This window comes from Podarcis melisellensis, assembly GCF_964234715.1.
Source record: "Podarcis melisellensis genome assembly, chromosome: 7".
In the NCBI taxonomy this organism is placed as follows: domain Eukaryota; kingdom Metazoa; phylum Chordata; class Lepidosauria; order Squamata; family Lacertidae; genus Podarcis; species Podarcis melisellensis.
Window position 1 is genome coordinate 57,314,082 of NC_138539.1, and position 25,427 is coordinate 57,339,508.

General features: G+C 42.9%; 2 protein-coding genes across 4 annotated transcripts in view; one reads left to right on the forward strand and one right to left on the reverse strand.

The window, feature by feature from the left end:
- GPLD1 (glycosylphosphatidylinositol specific phospholipase D1) overlaps positions 1 to 11,185 on the forward strand; it is a 25,163-nt gene extending 13,978 nt beyond the window's left edge. For 2 of the 3 annotated variants that reach the window (XM_081919244.1, XM_081919246.1), the window contains 11 exons: positions 185 to 295; positions 646 to 720; positions 2,250 to 2,406; positions 2,990 to 3,131; positions 4,494 to 4,599; positions 4,819 to 4,912; positions 6,399 to 6,575; positions 8,003 to 8,163; positions 8,672 to 8,698; positions 9,463 to 9,513; positions 9,874 to 11,185. In XM_081919244.1, coding sequence (XP_081775370.1) covers positions 185 to 295; positions 646 to 720; positions 2,250 to 2,406; positions 2,990 to 3,131; positions 4,494 to 4,599; positions 4,819 to 4,912; positions 6,399 to 6,575; positions 8,003 to 8,163; positions 8,672 to 8,698; positions 9,463 to 9,513; positions 9,874 to 9,951 — 1,179 coding nt within the window. In that variant the 3' untranslated portion in view covers positions 9,952 to 11,185. The remainder of the gene's footprint in view (positions 1 to 184; positions 296 to 645; positions 721 to 2,249; positions 2,407 to 2,989; positions 3,132 to 4,493; positions 4,600 to 4,818; positions 4,913 to 6,398; positions 6,576 to 8,002; positions 8,164 to 8,671; positions 8,699 to 9,462; positions 9,514 to 9,873) is intronic. The other variant, XM_081919245.1, reaches the window with a different exon arrangement.
- Positions 11,186 to 12,853: 1,668 nt separating this feature from the next.
- MRS2 (magnesium transporter MRS2) lies at positions 12,854 to 24,763 on the reverse strand. Its single transcript, XM_081919259.1, has 11 exons — positions 24,373 to 24,763; positions 22,787 to 22,860; positions 21,035 to 21,071; positions 20,155 to 20,267; positions 19,006 to 19,179; positions 17,332 to 17,462; positions 16,194 to 16,310; positions 15,493 to 15,645; positions 15,080 to 15,197; positions 14,170 to 14,283; positions 12,854 to 13,337 (listed from the first exon to the last, which is right to left on the reverse strand). The coding sequence occupies exons 1-11, from the start codon at positions 24,746 to 24,748 to the stop codon at positions 13,227 to 13,229; spliced, it is 1,518 nt and encodes a 505-aa protein (XP_081775385.1). The 5' UTR covers positions 24,749 to 24,763; the 3' UTR covers positions 12,854 to 13,226.
- Positions 24,764 to 25,427: the final 664 nt, after the last annotated feature.

Below are 25,427 nucleotides of genomic sequence, written 5' to 3' on the forward strand. Positions count from 1 at the left end.
TACATATTTAAAATACAGTCTTTTGTCACAATTAAAAAAAAAAAGCTAAATAACAAACAAAAAATCCTAAAATGTTGAGCAATTGTGCTGAACGTTATATGAGCAGGTATTCCGTAAAAAGGCAGATAAGCTTTTAAAATGGGTGTTGGACTGCCATAATGATGCAGGCTTCTTTCTTTTTAAGCCTTCAGCAAGGTTTGGTTCTGCAGTAGCAGTTCTAGATTTCAACGAAGATGGTGTGTTGGATCTAGCAGTGGGAGCCCCGTCTGTAGGATCACAGGAACTCAGTTACAGGGTAAGAATATGTGTGTGTGGCCTTTTTGCAGTGTAAAATGTTAGTGCAGGTTAGTAAATACGGGTGATTCATAAGAGGGGACGTTAGCATGGCCCAAGTGAAATAAAGCAGACAGAATAGCAGATGCATCATCTGACTGACAATCTTAGGACCAACCTGTTTTGTGAACGCCAATATCTGTGAATCTCAAATTGAATGATTAGACTAGTCTAGATTGCAGTTGTACACCTGGACACACAGGTTCATGTGAAGATGAAAGGATGAGGTGAAATTGATTTTTTTAAAAAAATTAAATAAAAAATCTGGATTTGATTCATACTCTATTAAAATTTTATTTTCTGTTGATCCAGGGCTCTGTATATGTATTTTTTGGCAATAGAGGACAAGGTTTCCACAGCCTACCAAATGTCACCATAGCTTGTCAAGTAAGTTTGCTGATGAAATGCAATACAAACATATAAGAAATTAAATCTAGGGTTTCTCTAGATCTATCCAGAATAAACATACGTGTGGATTCTATTATAATAGATTTATTATTGCTTCATTGGCACACAATATGTTAAATCAATGTCATTGTGTGTACCAATGTGTGCCAATAACTGTTCCTGTACTTTTATGAAGCACTGTTAAGTACAATGATGTAAGATTGAAGAAAAAGGATTCTGTATTTCCTCTGTGTGTACCAGGGCCACATTTGGACTTAATAAACCATGATACGAATGAATCTTGCATGAATGAAGTTTGTGCAGGTGTATGAGCAAACAAACAAGAAATTGCTTGGTTAATTATAGTTTACTGATCCATCTAAATTGAAATTATGCTTAATGGATTCAGAACAAGCCAACTTCAAACTATGGCTCAATATCCTGGCTTGTTCTGAAGCTGTTAATCATATTTATCTGCTTTAGATGAAACAGGAAACTGTAGTTAACAGAATACTTCCTCATTTGCTTATGTGGAAGGAGAATCAAAGGGGTTGTTGATGCAATGATAACACTTCTTCCTATCTTGTCTTAAGTCAAGATATTGCCATCCGAATAATAATAATAATAATAATAATAATAATTTATTTATATCCCGCCCTCCCCAGCCGAAGCCGGGCTCAGGGCGGCTAACAACAATAAAATAATACAACATTTGTAGCTTTTTCATTCAGCCATCCAAAAGAATGTTGCAAAAACACTGTCCTGTGTGGTTCGTCTCATCTCCTTGAGTCATCTTGTGTTACTTACATCATGGACCGGGTGGTGTGAGAGGATTTGTAGTAGGGCTGCTTTACTGAAATTTCATTATTGATTCAGGTGCTAAACAAGATGTCTTCCTTTCTTCTCCAATTTTCACCAAGATTGCCTTGGTGAAACACAACTCAATTGGCCCATTTTATACTCCAGGCAATAGGGTCTAAAGTACAGACTTTCAAGACTGACTGCTGTTAGTTCACACAAGAAAGAAAGAAAGAAAGAAAGAGAAAGAAAATCACTCTCTTCCCCCGGTTCCTGACGAAAAACCACACACCTTCCTGTATAGTGTCAGACACGGGCCTTGACTTGTGCTTGTCCTAGGCAGAAAGGAACTCCCAAAACTATCTCCATCTCCTACATATCAGCTCTGCCCTTGAGTTGTCTTCTTGCTCAGCCATGGTTCTGCTAAGTGATGGTTTACTGTTAGTTTTCTCTCAGTTTAGAGAAACTATTTATCTGGAGCTTGCAGGTTCCTTGTCCTTCTGTTCTCCAGTCTTCCTCCTCTCAGTTTATAGCCGCTGCAGCACAAGCTCAGAGAGACTCTGAAAACTGATTTGAGTTGGACAAGCAACTACTAGGCCCGACAGACTGTACTAGGTGGGCTCAGGCATACAAGGCTTCCAGACAGACTGAAGGATAGTGAGATGCAACTTAATGCCCTGCACCTACTCCAGTATTGCAAGACCTACTAAAATTTCAGTTTCCTTCTGCAGGAAATATACTGTAACCTTGGCTGGTCACTGCTGGCAGCTGACCTTGATGGTGATGGAAACAATGATCTCGTAGTTGGTTCTCCTTACGCAGCTGGTGGTGGGAAACAAAGAGGATTTGTGGCTTCGTTTTATTCGTTTCTCAATAGAAGCAGCCAAGGTGACTTTGGTTTTTTTTTGCTGGAATTTATTTCTGCTCTTTCATATGCTATTTTTTCTTGCGTCTTCTATTAGCTCCCTTTCAAATCCATCGTAAGACAAAACCACAGTAATAGTCTAAATCCTTCTCCAAGTTATATTGCTGGTAATAAACACCGGACAATGCTTTTAATGCTAAAGGACCCTCAGCCTAAGATCCAGTATGAATTCATGCAGAAGGCTTTGTATACCATTCCATAATCTTCTGAGTCAAAACAGACTAGAGGGAGTTTTACAGTGCAACCCTATGTATTCCAACTCAGAAGTATGTCTTACTGAATATTTACCCCCTGGTAAGCATGTATTGATAGGACTGCTGCATCACTTGATGAACTGAACTGACCCTGCCCTAATGGCATCTTTGCAGAGACAATTTGATCTGACTCAAGTTTCAACATTAGTTTTCATGTATTAAAGAATAGCAAGAATTTTGATCCAGGTAGTGCAGTATGACTGAACAAACCAGAAGACCATGATCCTTTCATAAAGTGATATGTACCAGAAACAGCAGTATGTTATCCTCTGTTTCTTGTTTGGTCTATCAGACCAGCTGTTCCTATCAGATGCTGACTGGATAGTAAAAGGAGAAAAGGATTACGCGTGGTTTGGATCATCACTCAGCAGTGTCCAGCTTCAAAATACAACCTTGCTGCTTATCGGCAGTCCTTCTTGGAAAAACTGTAGAAGGTATATTGCACTTAATTTTAGAAGTTTGTATGTGATCATAAACAGCCTAACATTGTGCACTTTTAAATGTAAACTAACCCTATGCAGTAGGTTAGTATTATTTCTAAATGTGTACTGTTTTAATACTTGTTCTGCTTATTAGAGGGTGTTTCAAAGAAGCCAAATACCTCTCTTTTCCTAATGCTCCCTGGCGATGAGTTATAGACCACTTTTCAAACACAGGTTTCACACAGCAGTTTACAACAATATATCCCAACCATTAAAGATAATTGGTTATGTGTCCAATGTTAGAATCGTACTCAAAGTAAACCCATTTCAGTTAATAGAAATGACTAAGTCTGGTCCATTGATTGTGAGTCTACTCTGAGTATAACTTAGTTGGATGCAACCTATATATGTAAAGCAGTATTAATCAACATAAAGCTTGCATTCTGTCTGCCATAGCTTTTCCCCAGTCTGCATGGCCCTCCATTTGCTGGCATGTTATTATTTGTTTGCAAGCTGGATATTCGGGGGGTGGGGGAAGAGAGAGAAATTGGGGACTGGATACAGTGTATTCTGCTGGTTTGGGACAATCCTCCTATAAAGAAACTCTCCAGTATCTCTTTGGAAAAGTGTGTCATTTAATAAAACACAGAAATAAATATTTGTTTATGGTCCATTTAAAGACTAACAAAGTTGGGTCATATGCACTACTACTTTGGGGAGAGAGTTCCAAAAATGTGGGGCCACTACTGGAGAGGCCCTGATCTTATGCTCACCTGTCTGATAAATCTTGGGAAGAGGACAGTCTTAAGTCCTGATCAAGGTCATATAGGTGCAGGCATTCCTTCCAATTTATGCATTAAAGGTCAATACCAGCATTCTAAACTGGGTCCTGAAAACAAATAGACAGCTAATGCATCTGGTACAGCTTTGCTATGAATGCCTGGCCTCCACAAGCCTTCTAGCAGCTGCAGTGTCTGTTTGTTGGTGTTTCCAAAGTGGTTTTTAAAGGCAGCCCTAAGCAGAGAAAATTACAGTGATCTAGTCTGGATAGAACTAAGGCATATGTAACTCAAGCAACACCCCTTCTCTAGCTACAGTGGCAGACCGTAAACCAGCCTAAACTGCCACCAACGCCACTTAAATCTCTATAGATAATATGGAGTCCAGGAGAATCCCCAAACTATTAATTTGCTATTTAAGGGGAATGCAATCCTGCAGAAACTCTTGCAATTAAAACTTGTTATTTAAATTAAGACGTCACGTTCCAGATACTTTAGATTCTGAACCAAGAATATTTTGCCGTGGTGGTGCTATCTCTTGCAATTACTTCTTCTTCTTTTTTAATGTTCCTCATATTTTGACCATCGTGTGCAGTAGTCTAAGCTGCTATGTCTTACGAGATACCAAGATGACTGTTGGAAAGGTATACGGCTATATCCCACCAAGCATGCAGAGCTGGTTTACCTTAACCGGAGATAGGGTAGGTCTTTTTGGTACCCCTTGAAATGACAAATATAAAAACATACAAGGAAGACTCAGCCATGGTGCCAACAACAACAACAACAACAACAACTTCTTCTTCTTCTTCTTCTTCTTCTTCTTCTTCTTCTTCTTCTTCTTCTTCTTCTTCTTCTTCTTCTTCTTCTTCTTCCTCCTCTTCCTCTTCCTCTTCCTCTTCCTCTTCTTCTTTGACACACAGGAAATGGGGAGACTTGGTTCATCCTTGGCCACCGGCTTCCTTTCTGTAGAAGGAATCCACAGGCAAGTGTTGGTAGTTGGTGCACCATCACAAGGTATGCAGTACTTTCCTTGAGTCAGTTTTTTCTTTGCAGTGGTTTTACTTCTGCAATACACCAACGGGACTGATCAATTGTTTAAAAGTTAAATAGGTGCTTGGAGTCAATCATCATGGGAATTGCAGAGCAGGGAAGATTTAACCAGCAGGGAAAAGAGGACTAGGAGAGAAAGAGACCTCTGATTCTACCCACTGCCATTTCTGGGCCAGTCTGCTGCTGAAAGATTACTCTAAGAGAATCCTGCTCTTGACAGGGGGGAAAAAATCCTGGTTGCTCTCCTGTTTTCAAGGCTTTAAGGACTGGATGTTGGCAGTTCTGAAACACAGCATGTATGTACCATCCAACCCCAAACCGAGGAACATCATGGTTTAACAGAGCAGCAGGTAACAGCTGAGTCTGAAGTCCTGCTGCTCACACCAGCTGTTTCAGAATGTAGAGGGACAACAGTGTCGCACAGAACTTGTGTTGAATTCAAGCTGGGGCTGCAGAGGAAGAATTTTCCCTTGCAGCCTTGACTTGACAGGGCTTCAAAGGCAACATTTGGTTGTCATGCAGGGTGACAGAAAAAAGTGCCAAGTTCAAAAAGCACCCAGAATTCTACCTGTAAAGGAAAAACCAAGGGTTCTTGCAGCAGCTGCAACTTGAGGTTTCTCACACCTGTTATTCATATCTGTCTGTCTTTCTGGGTCAACTAAATCCTATATGAGGGAAAGTCAATTTTCTGTACACATTTGCTTTCAGATAATTACACCAGAGCAGGTGATGAATAAGATTCTGTGGTGTCGCATACTTAACATAAAGGGTGGCCCAGACAACTGTCTTCAAAATGTGTACGGCAGGCATAGGCAAACTCTGGCCCTTCAGATGTTTGGGACTACAATTCCCATCATCCCTGACCACTGGTCCTGTTAGCTAGGGATGATGGGAATTGTAGTCCCAAACATCTGGAGGGCCGGAGTTTGCCTATGCCTAGTGTACGGGAATCCCCTCTTGCTATGGGAGGGCCACATGTGCCCAATGTCATGTGAAAGTGAAGACTATATTGGGTTGGGTTTAGTATGTAACAAACTGCTCTGCAGCGAGTCAGACCATTGATTCACCTTGTCCATGACTTAGCTTTAAAACTCTCCTGAGTCTTGTTCAGTCCTGCTTCCTGAACTCCTTTAATGTAGCTGACCTCAGGCATACAGAACATTCACTTTCTCACTGAGCTATAGCTCTACTGCTGCCTCCAGATGAAGAAATATCATCTACGTTGGATTGAGAATGTTGCTGACATTATGATTTTGAGAGTGGACCCTTTGTTGTTATTGCGAAGTTAACGTGTAATTTCACAAAATGGAGATGACGGAGCCAAAGTTTCCTTGCTATTAATTCCGGTTATAACCTGCCGTAGACAGTGCCCATCTGTTAATGCCAATTATCGTTGCCATCTCCCAGGAACAGCAGTGTGACCCCCAGCATCTTGCTTGGCTTCTTTCAGACAGCACATCTAGGATTGCATTTATAAGCTCAGTGCTGCACCAAGCAGGAACTGCTTTGATGTATGATTTGACGGACCCTGCCAAGCCATTTCTGCTGAGCACTTTCGGCGGGGACAGGAGATTTTCACACTTCGGAGGAGATGTGCACCTGCGTGACATAAACAATGATGGACTTGGTAAAAACGGAATCCTCATAATCAGTGTCATATTTCATTTGTGAAGCACCTAAAATTACTAGATGTTGTGAGATGTGATATATATATGTTGTTGTTCTTTAGTCATTTAGTCGTGTCCAACTCTTCGTGACCCCATGGACCAGAGCACGCCAGGCACTTCTGTTCTCCACTGCTTCCCGCAGTTTGGTCAAACTCATGCTGGTAGCTTCGAGAACACCATCCAACCATCGATATATATATATATACACACATATATAAAAGAACAGGAATGGTGAAATAAGGGGACAAAGAGGAAGCGTGAAACAATAAATTCTGAACCAATAATTTTAACAGCCTTAAGCATATATAGAAGGAAAGGCTAGATCGAACAAATGAGCTTGATTTAGAAAAATTGGAGGAAAAGGGAAAGAAGCAGAGAAATCCAAACAAAGAGGTCAAAATACAAGTGTACTTGCAAGCCTGGGCCAGCACCAAGAATTGTAGGGTCAAAAGACGTTCCATGCACTCTAATGGGGAACATTAAATGGGTGATCTCAGACAGAAATTCTAAAAAAGATTAGAAGCCTAGCAAGGGTAGTGAACTCACAGCCCTTGAGCCTGACCTGGTCCCCCAAGCATTTTTTTTTAACCCCAAATCCACAAATTTTGGTGATGGCAGCAAAATGGCTGGGGTGGGGTGGTGAGTTGGAATGATGCTAGGGTTTGAATTTCTCTGGCAGGACCAGCATCCTGATGGGGATGCAAATTGCCTCCTCTGTATTCATCCTATCGGATGAGTGTGAGCGAAGTGGCAACTTCAATCCTCAGTTGATCTGTTTGGATTAACTGGGACGGGGAGTGGGTGCTGTGTTCTGTGTCTGTGATGTCTACGTGTGTACAAAAATGTATGTGGAGTGGCCAAAAACTAAGATGACTCATGGGCCAAAAAACATTAGTCACTCCTACAGTAAAGGGGGCAGGAATTGAGAGAGAGGGAAATAAACACATATTCACCTGCTTGTGGCTTGTTGGCTGTATTATTGTCTGTAGACTAAGGCCTGCTTCACATGCAATATGGAGAGATAGTTTCCATTGCTCATTGCATTTGTCTGTGGCAGACACCATACCACTTACAAATGCCTGGACATAGAGAAAATCCAAAAACACATTGGCGCTAGGTATGCCTATTTTAAACTAGGCATATTATTTGTGTCACCATGGTGTTTGTCATGGAGCAACATGGGTTTGGATCCAGCGGAGCCATAGTGGAAGCAGAAGACACAAAGCAGGCTTGTATATGTCTGGTAATTGTGTTCCCAAGTTTGTGTATGCCTGCGCCCAACGAAGTCTTTAAAGGTCAAAGCTTTTGCACAGGGATATCCAGTGCAAGTTAGTTTTTGTCTCATCGTACAATGTGATATATTTCCCCCTGCTGCGAATTTTTGCAGATGAGATCATTGTGACCTCACCTCTTCGAGCAAAAGACATCTTATCTGGGCTGTTTGGAGGAGAGGCTGCACGTGTTTACATATTTAGTGGAAACCAGACTACCTCTGGACATGTGACAGACAACTGCAAATCATGGACTTCGCCTTGTCCTGAAGACTGGGTAATGCTACAGCAAATGCTATAGGTCTTTGTGGTGGTGTCTGCTTGGTGGATAAACGGAAGTATAGAGGTACCTCTGGTTACGAACTTAATTTGTTCTGGAGGTCGGTTCTTAAGCTAAAGCCGTTCTTATCCTGAGGCGCGCTTTTGCTAATGGGCTTCCCGCTGCGTGCGCGCTGTAGGCACGCGATTTGCATTCACATCCTGGTGCAAAGTTCGCAACCAGGAGCAGCTACTTCCGGGTTAGTGGAACTCATAACCTGAAGCATTTGTAACCAGAAGTGTTTGTAACCAGAGGTACCACTGCAGTAACAAACTCTTTGCATTTGAAAACTCTCCTGATGCTCCTGCTCAGCAGTTTATGAAATATCTGCATCATAGTAGCTGACTTCTGTGTTTCTATATTGAAATAATTCTCAGCAGAGCAAACACTAGATACCATACATTTAATTGATTCATCCACCTTTAAAAACCAATGTAAAAGTGAGTCTCTCTTTTTTCTGTTCCAGGCGCAGTATGTCATCATTTCTCCTGAGGTGAGCAACCAAACTCTGAAAGGATAAATTGCTGCTTGGGCTAAATAAATTGTGGGTAGAATTAGTGGCTAACAATTGGGTCCTTAATGCATTTTAACCAGTTTTAACCATTAAAACTGAAACCATGTGAACAACAAACTTCCTTGGTGGGTTCAAAACACAGCTGAATTGATTCATGAAGGATATCTTGCAATTTCTATTTCTGACTCAATGGGGTCAGGAAGGATCTTCATCTGAAGAAGATTACAATGTCACAATTAGGGACAGGATGCTAAATGGTTTGGAAACTGAACCATCACCCCAAATTTCACTTGAGAAAACTTAGGGTCCATTCCCAAGCACATTTATATTCCACTGAATTTCAAAGGATCTAAGCAAACATGGTTAGGATTAGGCTGGGCATGATCAGGTTAGCTGTAAAGTTTCCAATTGACTGCAGACCTAAGCTATTTTTCCTCTTGCTGTATATAGCATATGGTTTTCATCATTCACACAAATGACATGGAGCGGTTTGTTCAGTAGGTATCTTTGCATCCTGAACAAGCATGCTCACAGCATTGCACTTGTTCTCTGGTTGTAGCAAACACTAGCTGGGATTACTGCACTGGTGATCTGTTGCCAGAGAAGTGGGTGGTGGTGACCCTGCTTACGGGAATTGAGTTGTGTTAAAGATGATCTTTGGTCTGTTAATGAAAATAACTATAGGGAAGAAAGAAAGCATTAACGCTGTCAAACAGTGCATAACCGTGGTTTTATTGCTGCAGGAAAAATCAAGATTTGGGAGTGCTGTGATCACAGTGAAATCTGGAGAAAAGGTAGGCAAACAAGCACTGCTGGTTTTCACAAGCCCATCTGCAGGGTGAATCATGGGCTGCTTGTGATAACTTGAGTGTTTCGCCTATGCCAGCTGGGTAAGAGGCCATGCCTTGCCTGCTTTCCCCCCGCAACACAACCCTAGGGAAGTAGCGTAGAACCAAGGCGGTTCCACAACTTCCTTGAGACCACCCCACTATGGTGAAGGTGGGAAGGATCATCACCTGACTTCCTTATGCACGGTGCCCAGCTGTACACAGGGGTAATCTGTTTTGCCCTGGCAAAATGACCCGCTAAAAAAAGAAAGAAAAAAGTAAGGAACTGAATTCTGCTGTATTAATGGATATTTTCTGTCTTTGCAGACTGAAGTTGTAGTAGCAGCTGAGAGAAGCTCCCTAGAAGCTCGGCTAAGTGGCAGACTTTTTCTCTACACCTTTTAATTGCCATGCTTCCCCACCTAGCCTCTTTTCAGCATCACGCTTCACTTTTGTAAAATTCTGCCCCTTTTGAAAATGGAGAAGCATAACTCACTTACTGTTTAACCGGCAATTGAACAGCATTAACATTTTAAGGAACGGAAGCCGAGATCTAAAATTACTTATTGCTGTGTTTAAATTTCCTTGCTAAGGGTAATAATGAATGGAAATCCTTCTAAAAACATAATGTCATTGCTTCAGACCATTAGCTGCTTTCAACTGTTTACATGCGTTGTGCATATACAGAGGCCTATTTTTAAAATATTTATTGCAATATACACTGCAATGGAGTAGATTGAAGAAGGAAGCCCCAATGAAAATGTGGAGTTGCACAAAAGAGAGTTTGGCAAGAGCACATTTTCCCAAGCTTCGCTATTGATTCCAACCTTGATTTGAAATGAACCACTTCTTTAACCTGTACTTGGAAGTGGGACTGCTTCGTCTCAAATTAGGCCGGACTCAGATACATCTGTCTGAAAAGAAGTAGAATTGCATTTTTATCCCTCTTCAGTCACGGCCAAAACATAAATCGCCCATGCTGAGTTATTAACATCTACATGGCAGCAAGAGCAGTTGTTCAACCTTGTATATCACAGATGCCTAATGGGCTATGATTTAAAGTGCTCTCCTGTTAGGATTCGGTCCACCAACCAGTAAGATGCCTCTTCCTTCTAGTCAAGTCCAATGGGACTTAATTCTTAGGTGCACAGGACTGCAATTGAAACTACAGGTCATGGTACTTCCTAGGTAGAGCCAGTAACAAGCATGTAACACTTTTTTCTGATATTAAGAAAACCTTCATGCATGGAATTGCACACAATTGCATGGTAAATTCAGGAGGATTTAGAAGCTGACCCACAAGAAATATTAGCTACTTGAGATTCACTCAGCTTCTACACCTATTTAAATAGCTTCTGTAGCTCCAAAGGTCTCAAGTGTGATTCTTGGTAGCTCCAATTAAAAGGATCTTGTAGTAGGACCCTGTTAGAACACAGACAATACTGGGCTAGATGAACAAATAGTACAAGCTGGTTGGTGCAAAGGCTACTTCCTATTTAATCAAATGTAATCTAATGACAAACTATTTCTCCAGATTCTCTCTGCTATTTAGGCTAATGATTAATGAATGTGCTGTCTTGATTTTTATTTTTTTTACCTTATCCCATGTGCAATGTAATAAAAACAGATATTCCCCCTTTGAGTGGTATTTCACATTCATTCTGAACTTTGCCATCATTCTAGATGTTATCAGAAAGTTAGAAGGTAAACTACTAACTGTGCCACAGATTGATGTTTCTTCTGGTTTTGCTACATTGCTTTCAACAGAGGTCTCGGGATTGATGACTCTTCTCCCTGGTTTTGTAGGATCGGGGCTTCTGATGAGGTTCAGCGGGTACACACATAACAGGCCCTGAGCCAACAGCGCCCCTGTCCCTTACATTTTTTTTAATTAAAAAAAGAAAGAAACATAGGGCAATTGGCCTTGTCTGAAGAAAGTTAGAAGGCAAAAGTGCAGAGGCAGTTCTAAGGTTGCAGTACTTCACAGGTCGCACCACTGCTAAGAATACTTATTCACCGTTGGTAAGCAATCTGAACAAGAAATGCTGATCACTCTCACTTGGGACTCAGGTGTATGTTTGTTCAAGTACCCTCCCCATCCACATGATTTCATTCACTTCCCAAGTGTGCTGCCTTTACAGAGGAAAACACAAGCTGCTGGCTTGGGTGTATTTTGCTGAAAAGTAATCCCCTTTAAATAAACGAGGGTTCCTTCCTTTTGAGAAAAAATTGGTGCTATTGCAATCTCTCCCCACCCTGGTTTTCCATGTTCCCCCATCCATTGATTTGCTTTTCATCACTGGAGTGTTATTTATTAATATACAGCAACCATAACAAAAAATATAAAGTACCAAAATGAATCAGCAAATACCTTACAGCTTGCAGCAAGTTAAAATTCCTATAGACTGTACTTTTAATAGGAACACTTTTTTGTTTATTAAGGTTATGTGTATGTTTTTCAGAGAGTTGTGAAATTACACACATTTGTTGCCTGTTGTCTTCCCCCTTTTATCTTCACAACAGCCTAGTTTTGGTAGTTCAGACACTAAAGTTGTGAAACTGCATAAATTAAGAAGTATTATTATTATTAGTAGTAGTAGTAGTATTATTAGTATTAGTATTATTTGCTTTTTTTATCAGGGTTGCCAAACACTTTATTTCGGTTTTGCATATTGTATTATTTATATGATGTTAGCCGCTCTGAGCCCAGGTCCGGCTGGGGAGGGCGGAGTACAATTATTATTATTATTTAAATAGCAGAACTATGAAATGCTGGAATTAAAGAGGGCTGCTGTGATCATTATATATTTGGACCTTGCTTTCCCACACAAGAGTTCAAGGTTGTGTGCGTTATCCTCCTCTCCCCACCTTTAATCTCTGCAATAGGACCCACCCTATTCCACTGTGATTTCTTTTCTAAACTGTTCTTAAAATGAATTTTACATAGTTGTAACCTGCCATGGGACCTTAGGGTAAAAGGTAGGTGTATATATATATACCTATATACAAGAAAAGCCTGCTAGATCAGGCTAATGGCCCATCTAGCCCAACACCCTGTTCTCACAGTGGCCAACCAGATGCCTGTGGGAAACCAGCAAGCGGAACGTGAGCACAGGAACAACTCTCCCTTCCTGTAGTTTCCAGCAACTGGCATTCGGAAGCACTGCATGGCTAGCAGCCACCGGTAGCCCTCTCTCGCATGAAATCATCTAATCTTATGAAAACATAACTCTCTACATACAGGAAGCATACTGTTTAAGGATGGTATGTACGACCACATTTCCCCTATCTATAAACTTTACCCATGAAGTGTGAAAACCACCATTTACAGAACATACAGTAAGATTTCTGGATTGGATTTTGCATTCTTTGGAGGGAGGACATTATTATTACCCATTTTCTTGTGTTCCTTAAAGATTACACCAAACGGAATTTCCCACAGGAGACATCAGATGATAAGCACCTTCAGCTCATCCAGCTGACTTGTGGAATTCTGATTTCCTACCGCGGTGCACAAAAGTCGACTGTACTCTTCTCTCAGCAATCTTCTGGTTTTGGTGGTCTCAGCTGCACATCTTTGGCATGTCATTAAGAGTCAAAGGAGAAATCCCTGCTACAGTATTACAAGAGAACACAGTCTAAAGTTCAGTTATTGCAGGTCGACCAGTACAGAGATCTGGTCAGTGGTTAGTCAGTGTGCTTCTACTTGACCCAAGTGGTTCTGTTTTAATATCGCTTTTATATTCCACCTTCCCATTTGCTGGCTGAGTTCTTTTCAGCAGAGCAGGGATCTGTGGAAGAAGAAGAAGAGGAGGTAGGATGGGGAAACGATTCAGTAGTCAGCACAAAGGAACTCTGAAATCCACTAAAGGAAGACTTCAGTGGTGTTACCTTGAAAGGTAACTCAGAAATTATAACTAATTCAGAATGCGGCAGCTACACTGGAGACTGGGAGCAGCTGCCGGGATCATATAACACCGGTCCCGAAATACCACCTACATTGGCTCCTAGTACAGTGGTACCTCGGGTTAAGTACTTAATTTGTTCCGGAGGTCCATTCTTAACCTGAACATGTTCTTAACCTGAAGCACCACTTTAGCTAATGGGGCCTGCTGCTGCTGCCGCGCTGCTGGAGCACGATTTCTGTTCTCATCCTGAAGCAAAGTTCTTAACCTGAAGCACTATTTCTGGGTTAGCGGAGTCTGTAACCTGAAGCGTATGTAACCTGAAGTGTATGTAACCCGAGGTAGCACTGTACGTTTCTGAGCACAGTTCAAAGTGACCTTTAAAGCCCTAAATGACTTTGGTCCTGTATACCTGAAGGAGTGCCTCCACCCCTCTCATTCAGTCTGGACGCTGGTCTTCTGGCAGTTCCCTCACTGCGAGAAGTGAAGTGACAGGGAATTCCCATAGCTCTTCAGGCAGAGCAGGCATCAAGACTTGGAATTTTACCCCTTATTTACTGCAGGCTCTATTCTAGTCACTTCAAGGTGAACATTGTTGCACACTTCGGCCCCTGGCTGCTTCTCTGCAGACATGCACAGGGAAGAGTCTGAGAAATTGGCAAATTGGAGAGAGACGAAGGTGGTGGCACAGTGTAACTTTCAGAGAGGTCCTACTCACAGGTGGAGGCATTGAAGGTTCCAGCTGTCGCCCAAGAAATGAAAGCAGACGCCGCCAAATTAGGCCGCTGCCCAGAAACATAATTCCTGTCACCAGCCAAAACATTCTGCGGTCCTAGGTAAAGTTGAAATGTATAGTTAACGATGCAACTCTTCAAACCTTTATCACGTTATCTTATTTTCACCACTTTGAAAAAGCAAGCTATCCCCCAAGATTACACTTGTTCCAGCTGACGACAGTTGGGAAGAGACCTTAATGCACAGCCCAGCAACCGGATTTATGAGCAAATTTGCATTCAAGGCTTAATGTGGGGTATGGGTACGGTTCCCTGATTCACAGTGGGGTCCCCCCCCCCACAATGGCGGGTTCCTCTCCTCTTCTCTATGCTGAAGCTACCAAACTAGCCAGAGATTTTGCTGAACGACAAGGGGGGGCGGGGAGATGGTCACGTGCTGAAAAGGAGCTGGGAAGCTCCTTTCTTTAGACAAGCGGCCCCCAGGTAAGTCACAGTAGATTGTACTCAACTTCTGTGTGTTTTCAGACCCCAAGCAAACCCTTCAGTCTGCTATGCATTTGATCTAGATCTCTCACTTGTAAAGCTGAAACACTTTATGATGCAAAAATGCATAAGGATACTGCGCACTCATAAAACAATGCTATTTTTAAGCCCAACTAAAGAGAAATATCTCCAACTGTTTCCTAAAGATGTGAGTAATCTATAGATAAACAATGACTACTAGGCACAATGGACTACAAGGCTTCACCTTCCTATTTGATATGGATGTAGATGAGAAGTTGCACATCCAGAATGAATGGTTTATCTCATGCGATTCATTTACAATCAGAATTGGGAACTGTGTGTGGTTTCATAAGAGAAAAATGAAGCCTTTTTTCCAAAACGGTGCCTTACCTCTTCGAATGAGGATTCCAAGTTCATGCCGAAAGCTACTCCTATCAATCCGAAGAGGGAGAGGGAGAAAGTTCCCATGGTCAGCTGCAAGTTCAGCCTCATCATCACATTGCGGTGGCTAAAGAGGAGCGAAAGGCTAGTTAGTATTTCGCAGATCCGAGTATCTCGGAAGAGTCTACCTCTTTTTCATCCAGAACCCAGACAGGTCTGGGAATTCAGATTAGAACACATGGAGTTACTTCAGATTTAATGAAATAACAAAGCACATTTTATAAGCATAAAATTAAACACATCTGTTCTACTTGATAAGAAGGGAAGCTTCATAAACATAAACACCACCGAGCTCAAGTTTCAAATGCCCTCCAGAAGGTGCATCTAAAATTGTAGTGAGCAGAATGTTACGTGCAGCTAACCTGTCTAAGTTGATAAAGATGATGCTTTCAGAATCATCAATCAATACCCGAAGCTCACGGGCATCATTGAGAAGATCTTCTGCCTGCCTGTAATAATTCTCCAATAGCAACTCCATCTCCTCCGCATGGTCAATTCCAGCCAGACTCTCCTCACTGTGAACAACAACAACAACAGATCTAATTAAAATGCCAGCATACTGAAAATCTACAAGCTGCATCCCTTGCAAGTGGAAGCCTAGACCAACATTCATCTCCCACCCTAATTCCTAGCCTTTGGTGTCGGCACACCATACAAAGCAATTTAAACAAAAACTCAAAATATATAGAGTATCTGTTCAACAATCTGAAGCAGCTGATAGCCTATAACTGGATGTAAAGTTACTTTTAAGAAATAAAATATTTAGTCCACAATTGCAATAGTTGCCATGCCACCTAGGCTGCTGACAAAACATTTCTTTTGCAACTTGGTGCCACCATAGCACTTGTTGGAATGTTTGTTCTTACAAAAGCAGCAGCATTCTGTGAGGCTAATCCTCTCCCGAAACGAAATGCTAGGGGAAAAAACATCTAAATGGTTTACAGAGATGCAGGAAACGCCGCTTCCTATACCCAAACTTTCACAATGTATATTTGGCTAATCCCATACACAGTCCTCGGATACAAAAGCCTTGCCCAACGTAAGCATCCCACTGTATACTTACAATACTTGGGGGTCTGTCCATTTAGACAGGCACAGTTCTTCCAGCACTTCTTCCTCGTCTAAGATTTCCAAGAGTGTCTCTTTGAAAACTTTAAGATCTGTTTCTAACTCTGACAAGCTAAAAGCAAAGCAGGAAGAATTAAAAACCAACCGCTACCACCAAGATGACACGAGTCAAGTGTCGTTTTGTGGGAGATCTGCATGCACAGAGGAAGAGCTACCTGTGGACCTTTAGCTCTTGCTGGGATACAACTTCCATCACCCCCAATCTTTGACTATGATGTCTGGGGCTGATAGGTGTCCAACTATGTCCATAAGGCTATAGGTTCCTTATCTCAGCTATAAAGCCCTATATGGCTTGGGAACTGGGTATTTTGAAGAACACCTTTCCCCATATGAACCTTGCAAGTTCATTAAAATGTGTGGAAGGCCCTTCTCTAAGAGACCCTACTTTCAGAGGTGGAGCAGTTGGTGACCAGGAATAGTCTTTTCAGTGGTGGCCCCCGAGTTGCAGACCTACATTAGCATCAGTGATGCACCAGGTTCAAACTGTTCTCTTCCCCAGGTCTTTTAACAAAGGACCATTTTATAGTGTTAGTGGGTTGGTGTTGTTTTTTAATAACACCAGCTTGCTGCTTTTTTATTTTCTATTCATTTTAGGATTGGGTTAATTTGGGGTTTTTTTGTATTTCTTTAGCATTTTCATGGGTAACTTTGCGGACTTGCTTAGGGGGAAGAGGATTTTGTAAGCATTTTCATTTATAAAAACAAATGGTACCTCAATTCTACAAAGGATTTACATGCAGATTAGGTTTCGCTTCTACAGCTAGGCATAGCACATGCTCTCTTCTCCATCCACATTATACAATCTTTTTCATCTTCACAACCATCATGTGGAGTAATTTCCAGACAGGTTGCCATGTTGGTCTGCTGCAGCAAGAACAAGTTTAGGGTTCCTCTTTTACAAGTGAGGTAACAGCTGCCAAGCATTTCAGATTTGGGACTTGACCCTAGAGCGCCTCCATCCCAGGTGAATAGTGTGCCTGTGCAAGATTCAACTATTGCATAGCTCAAAACTCAGGTTTCATACAGAAATGTCCAAGTAGGTCATTGAAAAATGGGAAGGAAGTCTGTCTTACCTCTTTCCATTTTGCAATAGGACATGGACTTTGCTCCTATCAACAGATAAAAGCTTAGGGTCCACTAAAGCATCCAGGGTCTCAAGAATCTGAGGCTGCAGGTTGTTAAGTCTCCCGTGCAGGTAGCTGATCTAGATAACAACAGGATCCTTCATAAGAATCAAAACAATCCTTTTAGAATGTCTTGGGTCATTGAAGCCTCTTGCTCAGAAAAGCAGGCAACACAGTCACAGACACTCCTGAAATCCCTGAAGCTGATGTGCATTTCCCAGCAAAATCAGCAATCCAGAAACACAAATACTGTAGCAAAGTATTTCTAGGGATATTGGGGACAAGTGTCCCAAAGAATATGATTAAACTATTTATGTATGTAACAACAGCTGCCAGAATCCTATATGAGCAACGCTGAAAGGAAGAAAAAGTCCCAAACAAAGAGGAATGGACTGCAAAGCCGATGGACTCTGCAGAACTGGCAAAGCTGGCAGCAAGAGTGCAAGACCAAAATGACGAACCTTTTATTGAAGAATGGAAACCCATTTTGGAATATTTGAGGAAGAATGAAAAGAACTATAGTCAATGAAATTGTGGGCAGGACTTGAATTAAAAGCAGTGGATTCAGAATTACAATAAATGTAACAAGAGGAAATACGTATTAGATATAGTCTTGACATACAACGCAGCAGAATATGGATGGGAACAAAAACACCACGGAGGTAAGTGTGGGAAGTCATTTTGTTTATTTTGTAAGAGAAACATATATTGAATTTGAAGTTAATGTGTTTAAACTTTCAAAATTGAATAATTTTTATTATTTTAAACCAACCATACTGGTGCAAAGTATCAACACATTTAAATGGTGTATGATGGAAGTCAGCTTGAACACATGCACCCACTTTCATTATTTAATAAAATAAGCCAGTTCTATCCTTTGGCTGCAGATGAGGCATGTGGTCAGGTAATGTGTCAGCCACTCACTGGCTAAGGTGCTGTGTCCACCATTTCATAGGTGCCCTGGGAGCCCTAATAGCTAACTGGAGGGAAGTGAAAACTCCTCCTTATAAGGGTAATGGAATAGAGTGGAGACTTCTTTCCTTCACCTCTGCCAGATTTAAAGCTGCCAATCAGGGCTGCACCTGGCCAGCTTATAGGCAGACCATGTTCCTAGTCAGCCTTCCTTAGCACTGTTAGAATTCCTGCTCCATGATTGCAGTCATGGGATTGGTGTCTTTCACATTACGGTATATGTTTTGACTCCACCGAGTGGGAAGTGACGGAGACAGGATGTTTGTGTTACTGTGTTCCGTGAAGTGGGACTGTTGTCCTTTGTTCTTTTTCTCTTTGCTGTCTGATGCTAGAGAGGGAGACATGTTGCAGTGTGTGCTTATATGTAAACAAAGTAGATTAGCCAAAATGCTGAGTTGCTGAGGTCTGTTATGCATGATGCGCAAACTCTGTGGATCCCTAAGTGTGTTGGTGTCAGTTGGCATTGGTCGCTGTGATGTTCAGGCTGAAGAAAGCTTTTGAAGCTCCTGAACAATCAACAAGGAGGAAGAGAACATGCCAGTCGGCCATGTGTCTCTACCAGGGTCCTACTCGAGTGTAGGCTGAACTCCTGACAAGCATAAGATCACAGCAAGCTATTACTCTCAGTACAGTAAACGCACAGGTGCTTACCCAGTACTGAAGTATTGCTTCGATAGCTCTGAATTCAAAGGGCAAAGAATATGTAACAAGTTGACCGTCGCCAGCTAGCTGAGGTGCCAGTTCCTGGAAGAGCCATTTTTCCAAGTTCAAATTGCGATAGTCTAGGATTAGGAGATACTCCGGTGTAATCACCGCCTTCAAAAACTGAAAGAAGCAGAGGATAAAATCAGTTGGGCTTTTGTATATTTGCAGACTTTTACATGGTGCCAACCAGCAGTGGCTCATGTGAGAGGGGGTGGTGCGGAGGGCAGTGGCACCCTCCCACCACTGGCAAGTTTTTCAGAAGGGGGCAGAGTGAGGACTGAGGTACTTCTGGTTGCAAGTGACAGCTCCACAGGTGTTGTTGCTGCCCCATCCCAAGTGGAGCATCACCATTGGGAGGACATTTCCTACACTTTGCCCCCACAAGACTGGTGCAAACTCTGTGGCACTCCAGGGAACCAATCTAAACCCACATGCAAGCTTGTTCTATCATTAAGTTAAAACCGGAGGAGCGGGGGTTAAAACCTGGATTTTTATGCAGGCTTTACATAGCGTGTTGTTGGTTTTTTGCTCATTTCCTGATAGTAGCAGATAAATACAGAGCTAAATATCTGGTTAGTGTTTGGTTTCCTCCTATTGCTGCTGTTCTGCATGCTTAAATTTTATAGGTTTTCTATCCCTTGTTGCTTTTACCTGTTTGTTTGTTTTTAAATAATTTCTGGTTCTATTTTAGATGCTGTTTTTTAAAAAAGATGAGCACTGAATTCCATATTGTAGTCTGCTGTACATATAGTACCACTTTTTGCAACTGGGAAGTTAAATTATGAAAACTATTTTTGAAAGCAGAACTGCTCACACCCCCTCAACCTTCTCTCACTGCCCATGTAAACTGACAAAATGTATAGAAAGAGAATCTGCCCAAATGATGCTGACATAAAAACGTCACACATGGAGCAGGTTGGAAAAATGGGAAAATAGTGTGCAAGTTTATCATATTGTCTTACACTGAACATAACCAAAAGACTTTATAATCTGAACAACAACAAAAAAGAGACATTGCACGTTCTTTTGTATTTCATGAAAACCTTTAATAAAAATTCTTCTTTTTTAAAAAATGAATTGTTCAGGTGCACTTACTTCCATTCTCATGATAATCCTGTTGTTCCTGGGAGATACACTGACTTGGTGTTGAAACCGTAGATCTCGTGCTTGGAGACTTAGTTCCTGATATAGCTCTGTTTTCTTTCTTTCTGCCAAGGAGTTTATTAAAAAAACAACAACACAATGATGTGAAATGAGAACAAAGACCACAGCAGCTTCTCAAAGGCATCACTCCAGCAAGCACAAGGCCCAGAGAAATTAACAGATCCAGAGTATAGTCTGAGTCCACATGACACAGACACCTTGTTGAAATAAAGCAGGATGGGATCCTGCCTGCGAACCCCAGGTCAGCCATATTGAGTACATTGAAAAAGGTGGTAAGGGAACAATCCTATGCACAAGAAGCTGGCATAAAGCAAGCCGGGGTAAGTTAAGTTATTCCAGTAAGATCCAAACTATGTTCAGCCGTGGGGCTGCTGTTGCTCTGCTTAAGCCTGGCAGAGAGAAATCAACTCTTTAAAATAGTGTTCTATGCCTGGTTGCCAGGTCATTGCCAAGTTCTATGCCAAGCAGAATGGGATCAGGATCCAGACTAGCTCCACCACCACCCCGGCCCGGCCCCAACCTCTATTGGGGAACTTACATTGGCCTCGGCTGACTGACCCAGAATGAGCAAGTTACCACAGTGAATCTTTGGCTGAGCCAGGGTTGGGCTGAGCCAGAGATCCGTTGCATCTTAAGCTGCTCAACCTGGCAGATCTTGCCACAGAACTGCCCTCTAAATAGATAAAATGATTTGTGGATTAGCATCCAGCAACCAAATAGAAAACAATCAATACTGCTGCATCGGCATGTCTTCAAAAGGTCTAGGCTTTGTTGAGTTCAGAAGTAAAGAGGAGACTAGAATTCCACCTACCGTAAAAGCTTATACCACCTTCTTTATCGAATTTCATCTGGAAAGAAAAAAAGAGAGAGAAATCAGTATTGCCAAATTCTTGAAAAAACACTAGGTAAAATGTACAGAATTCATATGATTTAGATGGCCATGCAATTTCTAGAGGCAGCATTAATTCTAAAGAATTAAATATCCAGCTTAATTCATACCTTGGTTACATATACAGTGGTACCTCGGGTTAAGAACTTAATTTGTTCCGGAGGTCCGTTCTTAACCTGAAACTGTTCTTAACCTGAAGCACCAGTTTAGCTAATGGGGCCTCCTGCTGCTGCCGCGCCGCCAGAGCATGATTTCTGTTCTCATCCTGAAGCGAAGTTCTTAACCCGAGTTATTATTTCTGGGTTAGCGGAGTCTGTAACCTGAAGCATCTGTAACCTGAGGTACCACTGTATCTCAAGATGTATGCAGTCTAGGTATGCAGAACTGAGACTTTGCAGCTGCTGCTGAGCTCGAGCTCCCATCAACCTCAGCAGCCAGCATTGCCAACTATCAGGAAGGACAGGAGTTGCAGCCTTTCATCAGCTGCGTGGCCACAGCTGGGTTCACCATAGCTGGGTGTGGTGTTTCCACCTCATGACACAACCTTTTGAACATTCGTGAAGTAGTTCTAAGGTGAGAAATGATGATAATACATCTTTCACTTTTGCAAGGCACATGCACTTCTACAAGGCAGCACACCTTGAACAAAGAGGGGGAGAATGGCGACCACTGTGGAGTCTAATGAAGATGGGCGATATTTGCAAGTTAAAAATGCTTCACAAATTAATGTATAAGAGTGAATTGGAAACAGCAGCAAAATACACAAATGAGCCAAGCCCAAATCACTCCTGGGCAATGGCATCAATTAACTTTGTTGGTAGAACAGTCATTTCCATGACAATTTTTTTTTTCCACATGGCAATCCCACACATGCTTATAACAGAATAATAGAACTACAGAGTTGGAAGGGACCCTGAGGATCATCTACTTCAATCCCCACAATGCAGGAATCACAACTGGATTATACATGACAGATGCCTGTTCTATACAGGGATCAAACTTGCAACCTTGGCATTATCAGCACCATGTTCTAACCAACTGAACTATGTTCATTGACATTTAGTCCCCGGTAAGTGTTTGGGGGTGTGGGGCAGCAGCCCCAGTCCACCCATACATCTACTTCTTTTCTCTCCAATGTCTTTAAAAGGTAAAAGTAAAGGGACCCTGACCATTAGGTCCAGTCGTGGCCGACTCTGGGGTTGCGGCGCTCATCTCGCTTTATTGGCCGAGGGAGCTGGCGTACAGCTTCTGGGTCATGTGGCCAGCAGGACTAAGCCGCTTCTGGCGAACCAGAGCAGCGCACGGGAACGCCGTTTACCCTCCCGCCAGAGCAGTACCTATTTATCTACTTGCACTTTGACGTGCTTTCGAAATGCTAGGTTGGCAGGAGCAGGGACCAAGCAATGGGAGCTTACCCCTTTGCAGGGATTCGAACAGCCGACCTTCTGATCAGCAAGTCCTAGGCTCTGTGGTTTAACCCACAGCACCATTATGCTTTTTTTCTTGTTCCTCTCTCAGGTCTCTCCTCGGGGTCTTCTTCCTTTAGCTTCCCCTTAGTTTCTAGCTGCCATTAACCAACTCTGCACCCCCAAAGCTGGCGCTTTGTGGGCATCTTTCATGTTCTTCTTCAGACTTGCCCTGCATCCCATAGTAATAACTGGAGGAAGTACTTACCACTGAAAACACTGGAGCCACACTCGCTAAAGTGGCTTGAGACACGTCTGTAGTAAAGTGTCGAGACAGATCATCTGAAGGAGGGTGAAAAGAAGTTCCAAGTTGTAAATTATATATATTTGCTGATCTCATATATGTTCAGCAACAAGCGCCACATTGATCATGAGTCACAGCTCATCATTCCTGCCAAGATCAACGATTTGTATATTATTTGCATCTTTAGATTGCAAGACCACCACTGATTAACATGTTTACAGTTCTTGATGCCAAACTAGGTCTCCATAAACAAACTAGACTGGCTATTACTTCAAGGTTAGAGGATAGTTATTTTATTTTTGTACTGGGTAACTAATTAAAAAAAAATGAAGTTGGGGCTTGGAGTGTCAACCAGAACAAAGTTCCCAACTTCTAAAATCTTTTTTACTAATGCAACATGGAGGCAAATACACAGGAAGTGTGGTGCACGGACAAGTGTTTCATACACGTTTCAATGCACTTCCCATGGGTGCTGGCCCATTTAACGTATAGCACTGCATTTCGCGCACACTTACTTGTACTGTGTGTTTTAAAGGAGGGGCAAAATGTGCTTTTATAGTGCAATCCTCTGTATGCCTACTTAGAAATTAAGCCTTACCAACTCCAATGGGGCACAAGGCCAGGTAAGCATGTACAGGATTGCAGCGCACTTGGGGCTCAGTGCCTTCAAACACAATGGGCCTTGCTTCAAGTATGGATACTTGCAACTCCTGTCACTTGTATCTGGCTCAAGTGTCACGGTGCAGAGATGTAAACTAAGACCAGTTAACACCCATGTTCATCCACGCTGACCGTTTTCACTGGGCAAAGGGATTTCTAGGTCAAATTCCTCCAAGCGCGCTTCCTCACACAGAGTGGTCTCCGTTTTATTCACAGTAGCTGCACTGAAATGAATAACGGTTCACTAAGAAGATCAAACCTCTCCATTCTTAAGGAAATCAGCCCTGAGTGCTCACTGGAAGGACAGATCGTGAAGCTGAGGCTCCAATACTTTGGCCACCTCATGAGAAGAGAAGACTCCCTGGAAAAGACCCTGATGATGGGAAAGATGGAGGGCACAAGGAGAAGGGGGCGACAGAGGATGAGATGGCTGGACAGTGTTCTTGAAGCTACTAGCCTGAGTTTGACCGAACTGCGGGAGGCAGTGGAGGACAGAGGTGCCTGGCGTTCTCTGGTCCATGGGGTCACGAAGAGTCGGACACGACTAAACGACTAAACAACAAAAGGTAGGTTCATCTGTTTCAGTGGGCCTACTCTTGAGCAAAACCTAGCTGAATGCCAGCTCCACTACCTACTACATTCGTGCGTAAAAAGGTTTTTGATGAATGCCAGCTCCACTATCTACTACATTCGTGCGTAAAAAGGTTTTTGCTAAGCTTGGTAAGGCTGCGTGAGCCATTCGGATAGGAAAAGCCCTGGCTAGGCGTCTTCAATCGGTGAACAAGTCGCCCCGGAACTTCCTCCTGCGGGACCACGAACAAACTCGGGCTGCAAAGCCCCAGCATCCCCGGGCAGGACGGAGAACCTGCCTGTGGCAGCGCGTGACTTACTTGCGCGCAGCAAGGTCCGCCTGCCCTCCGGCTCGAGCCGGCATTTCCCGGGCCTGCCGGCAGCCCACGCCGCGACATCCGGCAGGCAGCAGGCGGCGCGCCCTCGTTGCAAGAAGCGGCGGCTGCTGCAGCAGCAGATCCCCGAGGCGAACACGCGCAGCGCGACGGGCCGCAGCCGCCGGCTCCACAAACGGGCGCACTCCATAAGCGGCGCCGCTCCGACACGGGCCCCCGGTGGCGCTTCCACGTTCCTCGGGCGCGCAGGCGCTGCTTCCCTTCCTCCGGCAGCACACGTGGGAAGGGAGGAGCGGCCTTCGCGTTTGGTCTCCCGAGGCGGAGCTTCTGCACTGACGGGGAAGGGAGGGAGCCATTGCATCGCAAAGAGGAGGAGGCTTTGGGTGGCGTGTGATGCGGGGATCGTGAGACCAGAATCGGGGGAGCGCGGAAGCCCCTAGCCTCCGGATCAGGCCCCAAGGATGCTGTATCATCATCATATTTATATTCCGCCCATCTGGCTGGGTTTCCCTAGGCACTGGACGGCTTACAGCATATCTAAAAAACATAATAAAAACATCAAAGCATTAAAAACCTCCCGATGCAGGGCTGCCCTGTCTTCTACAAGTTGTGTAATTCTTTATCTGAAGGGAGTGCGTTCCAGAGGGAGGGAAATAGCCTGATATCTCATTTTGATCAACTACCAGTGTTTTTCTTTTATTCCAAATGGGTTTACGGTAAGCGCACTTGAACACTTGGGGGCGTTTTCTACTTAATGTACAATGCAGGGGTAAAAACGTGCATGAAAAGCAGGCCGCATTCAGTGCCAGCTTTACGTAGAAGCTAAACAAGCTGTACCTTAGGGCCTGGGGGGGGGCCGTGGGGGGGCAAGAAATTTAAAGGGAAAACTGGATGTACATTTCCAAAATATAAGATAAAAAACAAATAAAACCTACATACAGCAACAATGCTTTGTGTTGTGTAGGCTCCTATGATGTAAGTAATGGACCCCATCTGCTAGCCTGCTCTCTAAAATATCACTGGCTTGCTCATTTCTATAT

What these genes read in the sequence shown, in the direction of transcription:
- MRS2 (XM_081919259.1), bottom strand. Translation starts at nt 24,748, where the DNA reads ATGCAATGGCTCCCTCCCTTCCCCGTCAGTGCAGAAGCTCCGCCTCGG. An exon ending in AGGTGGTATAAGCTTTTACG is followed by an intron (nt 20,268 to 21,034) that starts GTAGGTGGAATT and finishes ACTCCTTGGCAG; the next exon opens with AAAGAAAGAAAACAGAGCTA. An exon ending in CTATTGCAAAATGGAAAGAG is followed by an intron (nt 16,311 to 17,331) that starts GTAAGACAGACT and finishes CTTTGCTTTTAG; the next exon opens with CTTGTCAGAGTTAGAAACAG.